The following is a 14,005-nucleotide window of genomic DNA, read 5'->3' as shown; positions in this document are numbered from 1 at the left end:
TTTTAGTGAACTCATGTAATACGAAACAGTCACTCTTACCTAATCAACCTTCGAAGGACAGCGATCACGAACACGAGAACCCCGTTTTTCTTCTGGGTTGTGATAATAAGGCAAAGGAAAAATCCGCTGCAACATGACCATGAAACCAACGTCAGTTGAGCAAGCCCAAGAGGTGAACGTACAGTCTTTGGCAAAAGTAACCAGGCTGCGTGGTATGCTTCTCATTCGTATAGTATAACCTCCATGACTGCCCTAAACAGCAAAAAGTTCTCGGAAGGTGAGGACAGGGGTCCCCCTTACCATAAAGAGATTTAGAGCTTGAGGGCTGGCGGAAAAGCTTTAATATACGACTGAGAAGCAAACCGTGCAGCCTGGTTACTTTTGGCAACGACTGTACTTGTCGGCATTTGAAGTTAGTGTGGACAACAACGGTAATCGCACACGGTTACGTAACTCTGATAAGTTAGTATCTATAACAACGACCATTAGCCGCATGCAATGATTATTAAGGCCTGAATGAATGCATGATCTTAAGCACGTTTTCATAGCGACGCCTGCCTCTTTCCCGTGTTCATTTAGGCATGCAGTGCCACAAAAATCTCTTGAAATCCTATGGATTTCCGCCGTAAATTCACATTTCAGGAAATAATGTCCGCCGCGGGGGTTAAGTGGTTATGGTGCTCGGCTGTTGACCCGAAAGACGCGGGTTCGATCCCGGCCGCGACGGTCGAATTTCGATAGAGGTGAAATCCTAGAGGCCCGTGTTCTGTGGTGTGTCAGTGCACGTTAAAGAACCTTAAAGAACGTTAGAAAACGCTTTGGGACATTAAACCCTATAAACGAAACCAACCAACCAACATTTCAGGAAATAATGAAATTGCCCTCTTTGGCTCTTACCTCGTTAATATTTCGTTACTACTTTCTGAGCCCAGAGGTGTCCTAAGGCATTTGGTATCTCTCTCATATGCCCCAAGCATCTCTAAGTGTTCTTGGACACTGAGCTACAATATTTACATATTTTTATTACTCTCTCTCTCTATTCTTAGTCATGCTACTTGCCTGAGGAAAAAGAACGTGTCAACGCTGTTGAAGGCTCCTGCTCCGATCATGGATGGCCAGTAGTGGGTGTTGATGAGGAAATTCAGGTAGCATGCTGTGAGAACAGAACACATTTTCAGTGCGAAAGCACTGTCTCACCATAAATCCTGAAAAACCCCATATCTTTTGAAACCTCTCAGATACCTGCAGAAATAAATAAATATTGCAGCGATTGGGTTTCGAACCCGTGGCGGCGCGAACAGACCCGCTATGCTATCGCCTCAACCGATCACGCATCACGTTAAACTGCTACACTTTCGCGCTGCGCATTTCGCTTCGTCGTCCTCATGAACTTCCATCCGTGGCGCCTATGGACTTCAATCGCGCTTTCAGGTGCGTGGCCGTGGTGTCCATGCATATTCATGAAAAGGTGCTTTCGCACAGTATTTTCCGCTCAGCAATGCTAAACCGGCATCCGTGGTAAGTTGCATTCTCCATTGATTTTCAGGAATCTAAAAACCCATAACTGGCTCCCTGGATGAGCGGACACCTTAATCGCGCTTTCAGGCACGTGGCAGTGGTGTCGACATCGAAAAAAACGTGCGTTAGCGGAATATTATGTGCTTAAAATGCCAAACCGCTGGTAATTTTGTCCCAAATAAAAAACTTACTTACTTACTATTCATTAAGTGTCTGAAAACATGTATAGTTTTCTGAAGAGCCCCCCAAAATATTGAGTGGTTTCTGGCCTATTTGCAGCCAAATCATATCCACTAATTGTACTACACGGCCCATATATTCACACCATCCTTACTGACTGGTCCAAACCACAGAAAAAAAAACATTCGTCAAGTAACTTCCACTTTAGGGATGAAAAACAGGTGCTAAAAACGTCTTTATAGCGAGGAAAAAATGTTAGAGACTGACTAGGCAGGCAGCTGGTGGTGTTTGCTCCGCTTGCCATCCTCCATAAAGTGGTCACAGTATTGGGATAGAATTCATACTGCTGTGGCACCACAAGGACAGGGACGGGGACGGAGTGACGACAACACAAGGGCTCACTCTGTCTCCGTCCCTGTCCTTGTGGTGCCACAGCAGTATGAATTCGTACCAACTCGCCCAATTCTCAACCAATTTGGGATAGAATTTTAGACGTACTGATAGATTGATTCAGACATCGATAGATAGATTGATATATTGATTGGTTTATTGATTGACTGTTTGATTTAGGTACGCCCTTCAATAAATGCCCATAACGTGCGCTTTGCACTTCACATCAAGCGACCCTAAGCTTTCACTGAAGCCTAGGTGACAGACCGGCAAACTGATCGAACTTTGCGGCAAGCGTTTTATGCCAGAGCAATCACCGCGGTCGCAAAGCTACTGAATAACAGGGGAGTAATTACTCATTGACGTCCACCCAAGCGCAGCCATACGGCTACAAAGGAAAGTTAAACAGCTTTCGCAGAAACTTCGCAATTAAAAAAAAAGTTGAAGTGCGAAAAAAGAGTGCGAAGTTTATGAGAAAGCTGTTTAGCTTTCCTTTGTAGCCGTATGGCTGCGCTTGAGTGGTCGTCAATGAGTAATTACTCAACCGTCGCTGTTGCTAATTGGTTCGAGATGGCGACGAAACGTGTCAGACTTCTGTTACGGCTCGAGGTAGCGTGGCCAGTTGTGGCTTCACCAAGGGGGCTCGTACAGGATGAGGAACAGTATGAAGCTTCGAAGTTGGAGATTACAAAAACAAGCAGATTTAATGGCAAGAAACTAAGAGATTTATTTACATAAATTTACAAAGAGAAGAGCAAGGAATCAAAAATTAAGATTTCATGACGTCGAGCGACTGGATGAGCCTTTTACCCAAGGCCCAGAGCCAATGGATGAACCTATTACCCAAGGTTCAGAGCCACACTGGATGAACCTATTACCGAAGGTCCAGAGCGTTCGTGCTCACTTAGGTCGCAGGTTATATAGCCCAAGGCTCCGCCCTTTCACCAGGCGACAATCCATCGTGACACAAAAGATCGGCACTAGCACAGCCAACGAAGACCTGTTGAGCCCTTTCACTAGGCGGCAATTCATTGTGACACAAAAGATCGCCACCACACGTCACTGCCAACTAAGACACCTGTTGAGAGCCCGCACGTGGGAACTGGCGAGGATGAAGCTAAGTCCGCATCACTATAGCATTGTGTTAGCCGCTCGCGTACATCGAACACAGGTGTGGCCTGTTGACTTCGCAGACGCAGCTGGCCAAGACACCTGTTGAGAGCCCGCACGTGGGAACTGGCGAGGAAGATGCCAAGTCCGCATCACGATAGCATTGTGTTGGCCACTCGCGTCCATCGAACACAGGTGTGGCCTGTTGACGTCGCAGACGCAGCTGGGCCGGCTTCCTCTGATTCGTTCCGGGCTTCTTTCAGTCGAGGGGCAACCTATCTTCCCCGGTCGTTGGTCCTTCTAGAACCTTCTAGAAGGTCGTTGGCACCGAGCCGTGGGGTCATCTTGGGGGTCAAACGTCCCGTCGAAATGGCCGCTACTGTTGAATCCACCTCCGTTTCATCTCGGGTCTCAAGATGGGTCGTAACACTTCAAATTTAAGCTTCTTGCACACAGCTTAAAAAATGAAATTTCAGCGCAAGCACAAAAAACGATAGAAATCGACAACGCACAGGCAGAGGAAGCTAAATATGAATGGCATGCTTACACACGTTGTCCGACACTACCATGCTGCAGTGGCCGAGGACGATATGGCTTAAGCTTAAAAGCCGCAAGCCGTGCAGAAACTGCAGGGCGTGGCGGTCGGCATCGGAGCGGTCGGCAACCTGGAGCAGGAGGCGTGTGTTCGACGTCGCCGCGAAAGCCTTCACAAACTGGATCAACGCACCTGGGAAGGAGCAAGTGCAAAAGTTCTCTTTTCGCACGGGTGGGGACAGTGCCGTTGTCACGCTTGCGAATCAAACCTTCGCGGGCCTTTAATCATTTCGTTACCTTTGATAAGTCCTACTCGTTCTCGTAGGATGAGTTCTCGTGAAAGGCTTATATTGATGTGACAGAGCTACCAGGCAAGTCTTATTTAAGTTATACACAAAACAGGCCTGGATACCCGTCTGTGACCGCCTGTGCACTACCTACGGTTTACACAGTTTACACGGTTTACATTCGTGTTTTCATGGAGCCCCACTCCAGTGTGTGTTAATGACATGTGTTGGTGTGTGTGTTCAAGACAGTAGTTTAACATGCGTTTACTCACCGTGATTAGAGCGCCAGACAGTGTGTGTGTGTGTGTGTGTGTGTGTGTGTGTGTGTGTGTGTGCGTGCGTGGTGTGCGTGTGCGTGCGTGCGTGTGTGTGTGTGTGTGTGTGTGTGTGTGCGCGCGTGTGTGTGTGTGGAGATATCACCCAAGAAATTCATTGTATTATGCCATCATCCACCTCCATTCACTCACCCTTTCCCTCCTTTCTCTCTCTCTCACTACACAAAAGATGACGGCAGGTCTTTCTTCGAGACTGTGCATTTTTCGGTTGCATTTTCCGATCTAATACGGAAGTGGTTTCGTTCTTAGGCTTCCAGGAGCATGTCTTTTTCAGCTGCTGTCTTTTGTTTTTTGCACAAGAAAGTTTAAACACTTTCAGCATTGAAAAAGAGAGCAGTTGAATCCTGTTCAGAAAACAATAGACGTTATTCCAAATAATGTAAAGCCCTCACCCGAGGGCCCTTGAGGTATTGTAATAAAAAAAAATAAAATAAAATGAACGCTCACAGCTCTGGCTCGACAGCTGAAGATGTGTTCTTCTACATTGCACGTGCGTTCAGTCGTATTTATGCTTCTAATACTGCAACCTAATCGCCACACTGTCTACTCAGTGTTTACCCTGTTTAGCGGCAGTTGGAAGCACTTTCAACTGAGAAACTCGTTGTATACTTGCCAGCGAGCTTTCATCTAAAAACGACTGAGTGGATAGCACCTGATCGCTTCTTTTATTTATTATTTTTTTGCTATTTTATTCAGTAAATGCAGCTTGCTCGAAAACTTAGAGGCATGATGATTTTTACAGTACAACACATTGTCAATCAGGTGATGAAAGCGAATGATTTGTTAAAGGTGCCCTGCAACACTATTGCTTAAAATTGCGGTATGCCTGGGATATTAGACACATTGAGCATACCGTGTACCATGGTACGGCTACCGTTACCAGAGTACCGGGAGGCCGCCCACCGGCGGTGAGTACGCGCTGATTGGTTCCCACGCTGCGGGCGCGAGCACAGCTGCCGGGTACGTGGCGCCATCTGGCGCCGTCAAGGCAATTTGCGCATGCGCATTGGCGGCGCGCAGGCTCCCTGTAATCCGGTACGGGTAACACGGTACACAGCATGCTAAAGGTGTCTATTAAAAGACACCGCTTCACTAATGTTCTGATTAATCTTTTCTTAAAGGCTTTCATAGAATCTCAGTTATCGGTAATCGAAGTTGGAATTTCAGCCTCTTCCTGCCTTATTCTCTCGTGTCGTCACTTTTTACGCGCTCAAAGGTTGCCGTTCCTCCGTCGGTGCCCACCGAAGGGCAACTGACGCGCGCGGGAATTCCCCGGTAACAGAGCTTCCTGACACGCCAACATGACGCTGCTCACTTGCCGCGGCCGCTCTAGCTCCGCTACGTCTGCAAGAACCGAACCAATAGCCTTCTCTTAACCGACATACGCAGACGAGTGACAGGGAGGAGGGCTGGAGTTTGAAAATGAACCTGGAAAGGGCTCGCAAACTTTCGAACGCGACTATCTGTTCCGTGCTGCGTGTGGGTTTGCATTATTGGGCTCAGATGTTCATACAATGCAGTCTAGCGACGGCGTTATACTTAGTTATACTGGATGTTTCACGTAAGACTACACAAATTTGGAAAAATTGGCTTATTGAGTTAAAAGGCCCTCTTCTTGGGCATTGCATTATCAGAGGCGTAATTTATCCGAATACAGCTAAGATGTGTAAATTAGCGGGCGGGTTAGCTAATATCGAATGATTAGCTGTTAACTATTACTTCTAGGCTCCTTAATTATTTATAAGCGTGTCGCCAACCGTTAGTAATGTCCATATCAGTTTTTGTAATTTCGAAAGCACGGTTACCCTCGGCGCTGTGGCTCAACAAACTTTGGCTATTTCGAGAAGTTACGTGCACTGGAGGGGTTGCTTTGCCTGTAAACGCTCTCAAAAGCGCATGTACTTTGTCGCAATAGAGCCAAAATTTGTTGGGTCACAGCGCTGAGGTTAACCGCGTTTCCGAAATTCTGAAAAGTGATCAGGATATGACTTACAGTGGGCAACACGCCTCTCAATTATTAAGAAGCCCAACTAAAATAACCTAAAAGTTTGCTATCAACTAATATTTAACCTGCCTGCTAGTTAGCACTTTTTAGTGGTATTCTGATACGCTACACCGCTGTCAAGGCTAAGCCGAAAGAAGCGCTCATGAAACTCAAAAAGTCTTTTTTTTAAATTGCGTAAAGTCTTAGGTAAAACGCCCTGTATACTCTCCTAAATTGGTTTTGCAGCTTTTTGGGGCAAAATATGGCTTTTGCGGCATAGTAATCCCAGTGTTCGTAGACACCGGAAAACAGGTGAATCGTTCAAAGTAGTAAGCTGGTTAACCAGTTTTTAATAATTACCTTTTTATCTAGTACCGCTAGGCGCTTGGTTACAATTAGAGATTTGTAGCCGGTCGTTAGTAATACCTACATCAGTTTTTAGGCTTTCGAAAACGCGATTACCCCCGCCGCTGTGCCTCGACAAATCTGGCTGCATTGTGCGAAGATATTTATTTATTTATTTATTTATTTAAATTATTTAATTTATTTAAAAGATACATGCGCTTTCAAAAGCATGCAGGATAAGCAACCCCTTCAGTGCACGTAACTAGTCGCAAAAGCCAAATTTTGTCGAACTACAGAGCCAGGGGTAAAAACGTTTTCGAAATTTTAAAAACTGATATGAATATTTCTAACGACTGGCTACCAGTCTCTACTTGCAACTAGGCGCCTAACTCTACTAGGTCATGGCGAGTTAAGTATTAAAAATTAGTTAACCATCTTACAACTTTAGACGATTCACCGGCTTTCTGGCGACCGCCATCACTATTAATACTTTTCCGCAATAGCAGTATTTTTACCTCGAAAACCCTCTTTTTGAAAATTTTTCAAAGCGTTCGCTGAAACGCCCGGTATATTTCTCGATTTTTAATGCCCTTCGGAATTATCAAGTTAATCACAAACTGGCTCAGATATGCTGGTCTATATGAAGTCACTGTATGTTAATACTGTTCCTTCATATGCTGTTGGTACATGACCTCGATTCATAAAAATCTCACGCAATGTGGAGCAGGCTAGTTAGACGTCGTGCCAGATGGCAATTTATGTTTTTATTTGCAAGTTCTCTCTCTTCACGCTCTGTTTCATTATATTATCATGCGTGCTAATTTTTTTAGATGCCTTTTTTAGTAACTCTTGTGTGTGTACTTTCTTTTTACCACCAGTATAGATATTTTTCGGCCCCGGTTGTACCAATTACGACCTGTTTATTCTAAATCACAATGTACCAACAATTTTAAACTCACTCCCTGATTCCATGCTTCCTGTTTCGTAAATAACGTCATTGATGCACAACTCATGGTAAAGTATGTCTGGCTGTAATCAGTACGACAAGAAAAACGCCTTTGACTTCACTTCTGGTTACTACCGTCTGTACTTCCGGTTTTTGTAATTTAATGTGTGAAAATTGTCCTCCTCCACTGCTGGGTACAGCCCTACTAGCCTTTTTGGCTTGTGCTGACCTGTCATAATCCGTTTGTAATTTTACTGTAAGAACATATAGACTACTGTTGTTATGATTAAAAATTCGTTAAAAGTGACTGGCAAATAGATGCAGCGCTAAACACTTATAGGAACATTCTCGCCTCCTATGGCTGCGTATATGCGGTCCATCTAGTATACGTTTAAAGAAAAGCAGTAGACGGTGACGTCATGAGTCAGGTTGGTGCTCATATGATGCTCTATTTGGCAGAGTGCACTCGCTGGCCGATATTTAAAGAAGCACATAATGTGCAGAGAGCCCAAAGTAAACACGTTCTTTGAAATTTTCGGAGTTTTTTGGTCTTATACAGTGGGTGCGTTCTGGATAATGAATAATAGTTTTTACTTGCATCTGATTTCGATTGGCAGGAGGAAAAGCGTTCCATATAACTTGAGCCTAATGCGCGCATGGAGCCTAATCATTCGTCATTTATTCAGGCTTTTATTTTATTTGTTTCATTCTGTGTTGTACCTCCATTTGCTTGCGACATGATCTTTATCCATTATTGTAACGCTTTTACCCTGCCACTTCATCCATCGCATGCCCTACGTTTTTAGCCTTCAGCCTATACCAACTAACGCGTCGTTGTATTGTTTGCTACTCCCTCTCCCACCAGCGCCATTACCGAGTTTAACGCAAGTCGAGGCCTCACACAATTCGCATTGCGCACGAAAGGAAATGACTATTATAACTGAAAAATCATCATCTTCGTTTACAGATAAAGTGAAAAAGTAGTCCACTTACTCTGTTCTGTAGCACGTTTTAGTTGCGTCGGCATGAAGAGGTCCATACAGGTGGCAGCTGCGATGACTACTCCTAGGAGACCTAGAAATATTCTGCATACGGAAATACGCACATGTTCAAAACTAGACGCAAATTATTTTTCGCGAACAATGGCTTTCTCAAGTCTTCAAAACATCAACTGTATTTCATGGTACTCCAGCTTCGGCTTTAAGCGCATGTTGACAAAAAAGCGGCCCTGTGTCTTCGGCAAGCACCTAAAACTTTTTTTTTCTTTTCTGTACTCCGAAAGCGATGGATGAAAATTAGTTTGGCATGTAGTTATTTACCATGACCTCAAATGAAGCTGAATGAAACATTCCGAACTGAACGAGCTTAGTTCGTCTCATCTAGTACCAGAAATCAGATGGCAGCAAAAGCTTCTTCTCCATGAAAAACTGGTAAAATGCACTCCATACCAGGGTATTGTAAACAGGAATATGAGCTGGATTGAATTGCTGTCTGTAGGATAATCATTATTCATACATACTATCCGAACGGTTACGTCGCCTTCTAGCTGTAACCAGCCTGATAAAATATTCAATAAAAAATAATTTAGAATGAACATACTCATAAATTACTGACAATATTGTCCAAGTCGTTCGCGTAACGGCATTATGGCAGATGCCAAAACGGAAGTTTCGGAATGGCTCTGATATCTTTATTCGGCTGCAGACTTCTTAATTTCATCATACGCGCAGTGCACAAGTGGAAGGAATTACCGCTGCCATCAAGTGTTGCCAAGCCCAACTTGTTGGACATCAGTTTTAATTGTGACGCAACAATGAAATATTGCGCGATGATGTTTTAAAAATATTGATAGGAAGGGTGCAACCTTGCGATTCGTCGCAAAAACTTGCCTTTAATATTTTTCCTGTGTTCGTATTGAGTAGTTATGACTACCATGGAAAACCAAGGGGTGGGTTTTTATAATAAATACCAGAAAACTACTAGCACCTCGAGGGATCCGCAAATATACTGATGGGTAAAGTGCAGTCTTACGAGATTCGAAGAATTGCGTTCAGAAACAACTTCCCGTTGAAAAAAATGCGGTTGTCCAGAGTTTTTCTGGATATCAGTCTACATATAAGCCTTTTTGTGCAGGTTACTAGAGCTTAATATTGGGAAGCAGCGTCGAGCTTTTCATAAGGCTTTGTTTTTGCAACCTCTGTTTCTTGCGCAAATTCCTAATCATATTGTCACGGACTAGAATATTCATTTGTGTAATGAAAAAATCCATCCGGAGGTTTTATTGCTGTCGTGTCTGGATAAGCCTCAAATGTTAGCACGTTTTGAAATTTTAACACCAGGCTGAAGAAAACCCAAAGGGATAGATGGGGAATAACAGTATCATACACCACATTGAAACTTGGGATAGGCTTTTCTTGTTGCATAACGAAAAACAACTTACATAATTGCTGTTTCTGTCGTACTCCATGGTTCCGGTATTCCCGTGACGCAATTGGTCACCTCAATTTTTAATATTGAAGGTTTCACTGCCAGATGGAATGAAAGAACATTTAGTGACAAAATTCTTGGATTCAGTTGGGTAAAGTGAAGTCACATTTGACCTGCTAAGCAATTATGTGTCAAATATGGAGCTATGTATGATATACAGTAATGACAAAAGTTTGCGGGATGCACGTTCGCGGAAAAAAAATTATTTGAGCACGGTTAAGCGAAGGAGGTGAATGAATTGCATAGAAGAGCGGTGAGACAAGCGGTCTCCATCTGCTAAAAGAATACCGTCTGAGTGGCTAGCGAGGCAACGCAGAGATATTTTTTTCCCCGCCAATTCGCATCTCGCAAGCTTTTGTCCTTCACTATACAGTCTTTTGTATAGCCTCAATACTGGTGTTCAGTCACTCACAGGCAATGCCGCTGCTCCTGTGTATGGTGTTCTCGTCTAAAGGTTTAACACTTCAGTGTACGCAAGTGCACTAAGGCCTGTTTATAGAGGGCGTCGTGGTTGAGAGTAACAAAAATTATCTCAAAATCGGAGTGCCGTACGCGAATCTCTTAGCGTAGTTTGCGTTATTCCTTTTTTTTATCGTGCGTACTGAAGTAATTGGCCAAGACTGATAGTAAGCTAAATGCTAAAATTCTCTCTATAGGAACCGCTTTTCCATTGAACTGGTGTAGATCCTTTCCAAAACTGCTGGCTAGGTTGCTTCTTGCAAAGTGCTCGTCGGAGTTCCTTTTCTTGGCCCTGAAATGTAGCGTTCGAATGAGAAAAGCTGCCACCTAACAGCAGCATAACATTTAACAGATTTAGGCTGCTATCACCGACTGAGCATAGCCAATGCCTCCTACTGACATGCTTCCCTGATGCACTAGTTTTGAATTTCTGCCTAATTTGGTTTAACCAGTGCAAATAATTGTCGGTCCCTGCGCGCAGCAAAGTGGTTAAAGCAGGATCCGCAGCCTCTCCCTGGAGCGGCGTAATGCGGAAGTGACACAGGCACGGATACTTTCCAGCACGGATTGAACGCGCATCCACGGAACATTGGTCACCATCACATGCAGAGAGCGTCCCGTAAAGCGCACTAGCTATGTATTTCTGCGTGTTATGTTTCTCTATGAATACTCATCCGACCACTTTAAAGTCACGCGTAGAACTCGCGTATGCTGTTGCCTACAACGAAATGAAGCAAAGTGCTTTCGATCTCAACTATCTTATTATTCGGGCTCTGTTGTTCAGAGCGAACCGCTGTTTTCCGGCGATTATTCGTGTAAGCTGAGAATCAGCCATCCACCCACAATATGAAAATTACTGCATTTTTACTTCCTTTGGAGCCTCGTTCTCCTCCTGAAGCATAACGCTTACAGCAAGCCAAATGTTATGGCCTACACCTCCTGCACGTATGGAGTAATTGTCAGTTACACGGAATCAGGCTTTACCAATGCTCAGTGCATACCTGAATCCACCATGTTTTGTAGATCTTGTTGGGTGCAGTCATCTAGAAAGCAGATTCCGAGCCGCATCATGCGAACCTCCGTATACGAGAAGTGCGCTTTGTAGTAACGCATCTGGAGGACAAACAGAAGAAAACACGCATAAGGTAAATTGTTAGACGTGGCTGCATGAAGTGTCGACGTCGTTTGGCTAAGTTTCCCAATAAACACTGTCTGTCTGGAGTCGCCATCATGAAACTACTGATTTTTTGGCTTTTCCTATTTTTAAACTTCTAATTTTGATGATGATGATGATGATGAATTTTTTTACGGCGCAAGGGCATCTGTGGCCAAACAACACCATGGCACAAGGTTGTTTTTTCTATTCAGTGCGGGGTCAAAGACCCATTTCCCAAGAATTTCACCCTAAAGAAGCCGAGCACCAGGCAGGGGAAACCTCGTACCCAGTGTACCACTAGTGGGTACCCGGCGGCACTGGGGAACTTCTAATCTTAGCTTTACTGTGCTTAGCAATGCTTAAAATTGAAGACATAATCAAACCTTGGGCGCCAGGATAGGGAATCACAGTTCGAAATAATTAGGGACATTGACAAGTCAGCCTCTCTCCATATTCCTGCGTGCATCCATTCGCTATCATCGCTGAAACGATGCAAAGCTTTTAGCATTGTATGCCAGCGTCCTCTGCATTGGTGTGAACGTTGCACTTTTGCTACAGGCTGTGTTTTTTCAATTAGTCTGTGTTAATGTAGTTGAGATTTCTTAACGTGCATTTTGTTTCTAACCTTCTAGGGGACGGTATTTGCCCCGAAAACGAACACTAGCGCTGCTCCGACCGCCGCATTGGGATGCCGCAGCGAGGACTCCGTCAAGGCGGTTGCCGGCGTGCCTGCTGACTTCGCTTCTTCTCGCGTTTTATAGTTTGCAATCATGATTACTTACAGCTCAGTGCCGCGGGACAAGTCACGCAAAGATGCTGCTCTTAGCTTCCACTAATATACGGGGTAGCTTTAAATGAATAAAGCCGGGAGGATAGAGTTAACACTGGGGAAGCAACTGCTACCATCAGGTGTCGTTTGCGGGAAGCAGTTGAATTTTTTCCACACGGTACCAATTGTCCGTCGTTATTTCACAAAAAATGGATACGAACGACAATTTCAAACGCTTCCGCGCCGGTTTTGAACACGCTGCGCCCCATGGCTTCAAGCCAGAAAACTAGTCCTATGTCCTGTTTAGTGTGTCGTTCTTCCTTGTGGCGCCGAATTTTGAATCGCTTGTAGAAACAGCCCAGCGGAGGAGTTAAGAATGGTCGCTTCCGTCAACGTGGCAGGCGCCTTGAAACACAGTAAGTCTGGTGATTCAACTGCATTCACGGTTGATTTTATTGACGACCTAGGTAGACGTGAATCTGAGGATGCTGACTGATCATCCCACTGCCATTAAGAGGGCGAAGAAGGCTCGAGGCGCGAACCCTGAATACCGCAAGCAGTGCCTCGGTTAATTTCTCACTTAGAACCCGCTTTCCTCGACTCAGGAGCCATTTGGATAGAGATGTTGACCTTATCGATGTCATTTGTCTCATTTGTAGGGTTTTCGCATCATTTCGTTGCATTTGATGCCGCCTGCGCTGCGAACGATTCGTCCGACTGTTCCGCCCAGTGGCGAACCAAGCTACAGGGCCTCAACAGATTCGTTTCAAGCTGGAAAGCTGTGCCAGCTAATACTTTGTTCCATTACAAGCATTTTCTATTGAATATGCAGATGTTTTGTATATTAAAAAGCTACTTCAATATGTTTTTTCTTTTCCATAATAGTATATCATTGCAAGTTTTGTGTAAGCTTTATCTAAAAAAAACTTTTGTAATCAAGCATTCATAATAGGACGGGAAATTTTTTTTACCAAGCTCGTACTATTACAACGTATCAGTTATTCATTATTTTTATTTATTATAATACTGGTAATGCTCATAGATCGTGTACCAAAAATATTTAACGAATTCCCACAAAACACGATAATTTTTATCATGGCAGAAAAAGAGTTACAGAGGGGAGCTTTGTGTACTTCCTTTAAAAGAACCCAGGTTAGTCCTCTACCAACGCTTTTTAGTGCTCCATCGGTCCACATAAATGTTCGCCCGAGCGATGCCGGTCGATCTCATCTCGGATAGAAAAGGCGGCTGCTTAAGCCTTTCGGATCCAGCTATGTCTTTTCTTTGATCTGGCTTATGTCAGTGCTTGTTCCGAGATTTTATTTGAAGCACGCGAAGATAATGAAAAGGGCTGTTTTCCACTGTTTGAATGAAACACTCAACTATATGGCCCGAGTAATAAACATCGAGAGCAGCAATTGAAGGAGTGACTAGCCTTAATCGCCTCGTTTCCACTGCGGCTGATACTGCTCAGTGGCAGTGATACTATAAAGAGAAAAGAATCA

The 14,005-nt window shown here is 44.2% G+C and overlaps 1 protein-coding gene across 2 annotated transcripts in view; it reads right to left on the bottom strand.

The window, feature by feature from the left end:
• Positions 1 to 14,005, bottom strand: part of LOC149336882 (nose resistant to fluoxetine protein 6-like) — a 50,164-nt gene that overhangs the window by 19,658 nt on the left and 16,501 nt on the right. For both annotated transcript variants that reach the window (XM_089553180.1, XM_089553179.1), the window contains exons 3-8: positions 11,577 to 11,688; positions 10,070 to 10,154; positions 8,623 to 8,714; positions 3,746 to 3,925; positions 1,060 to 1,153; positions 40 to 126 (exon numbers count right to left, since the gene is read on the bottom strand). In XM_089553180.1, the coding sequence (XP_089409306.1) occupies positions 40 to 126; positions 1,060 to 1,153; positions 3,746 to 3,925; positions 8,623 to 8,714; positions 10,070 to 10,154; positions 11,577 to 11,688 (650 nt within the window). The remainder of the gene's footprint in view (positions 1 to 39; positions 127 to 1,059; positions 1,154 to 3,745; positions 3,926 to 8,622; positions 8,715 to 10,069; positions 10,155 to 11,576; positions 11,689 to 14,005) is intronic.

The sequence above is a fragment of the Amblyomma mixtum genome, chromosome 7, assembly GCF_055824585.1.
Source record: "Amblyomma mixtum isolate Tamu chromosome 7, ASM5582458v1, whole genome shotgun sequence".
NCBI lineage: Eukaryota > Metazoa > Arthropoda > Arachnida > Ixodida > Ixodidae > Amblyomma > Amblyomma mixtum.
The sequence above is the reverse complement of the archived record's forward strand: the minus strand, read 5'-3'. Positions and strand labels throughout refer to the sequence as shown.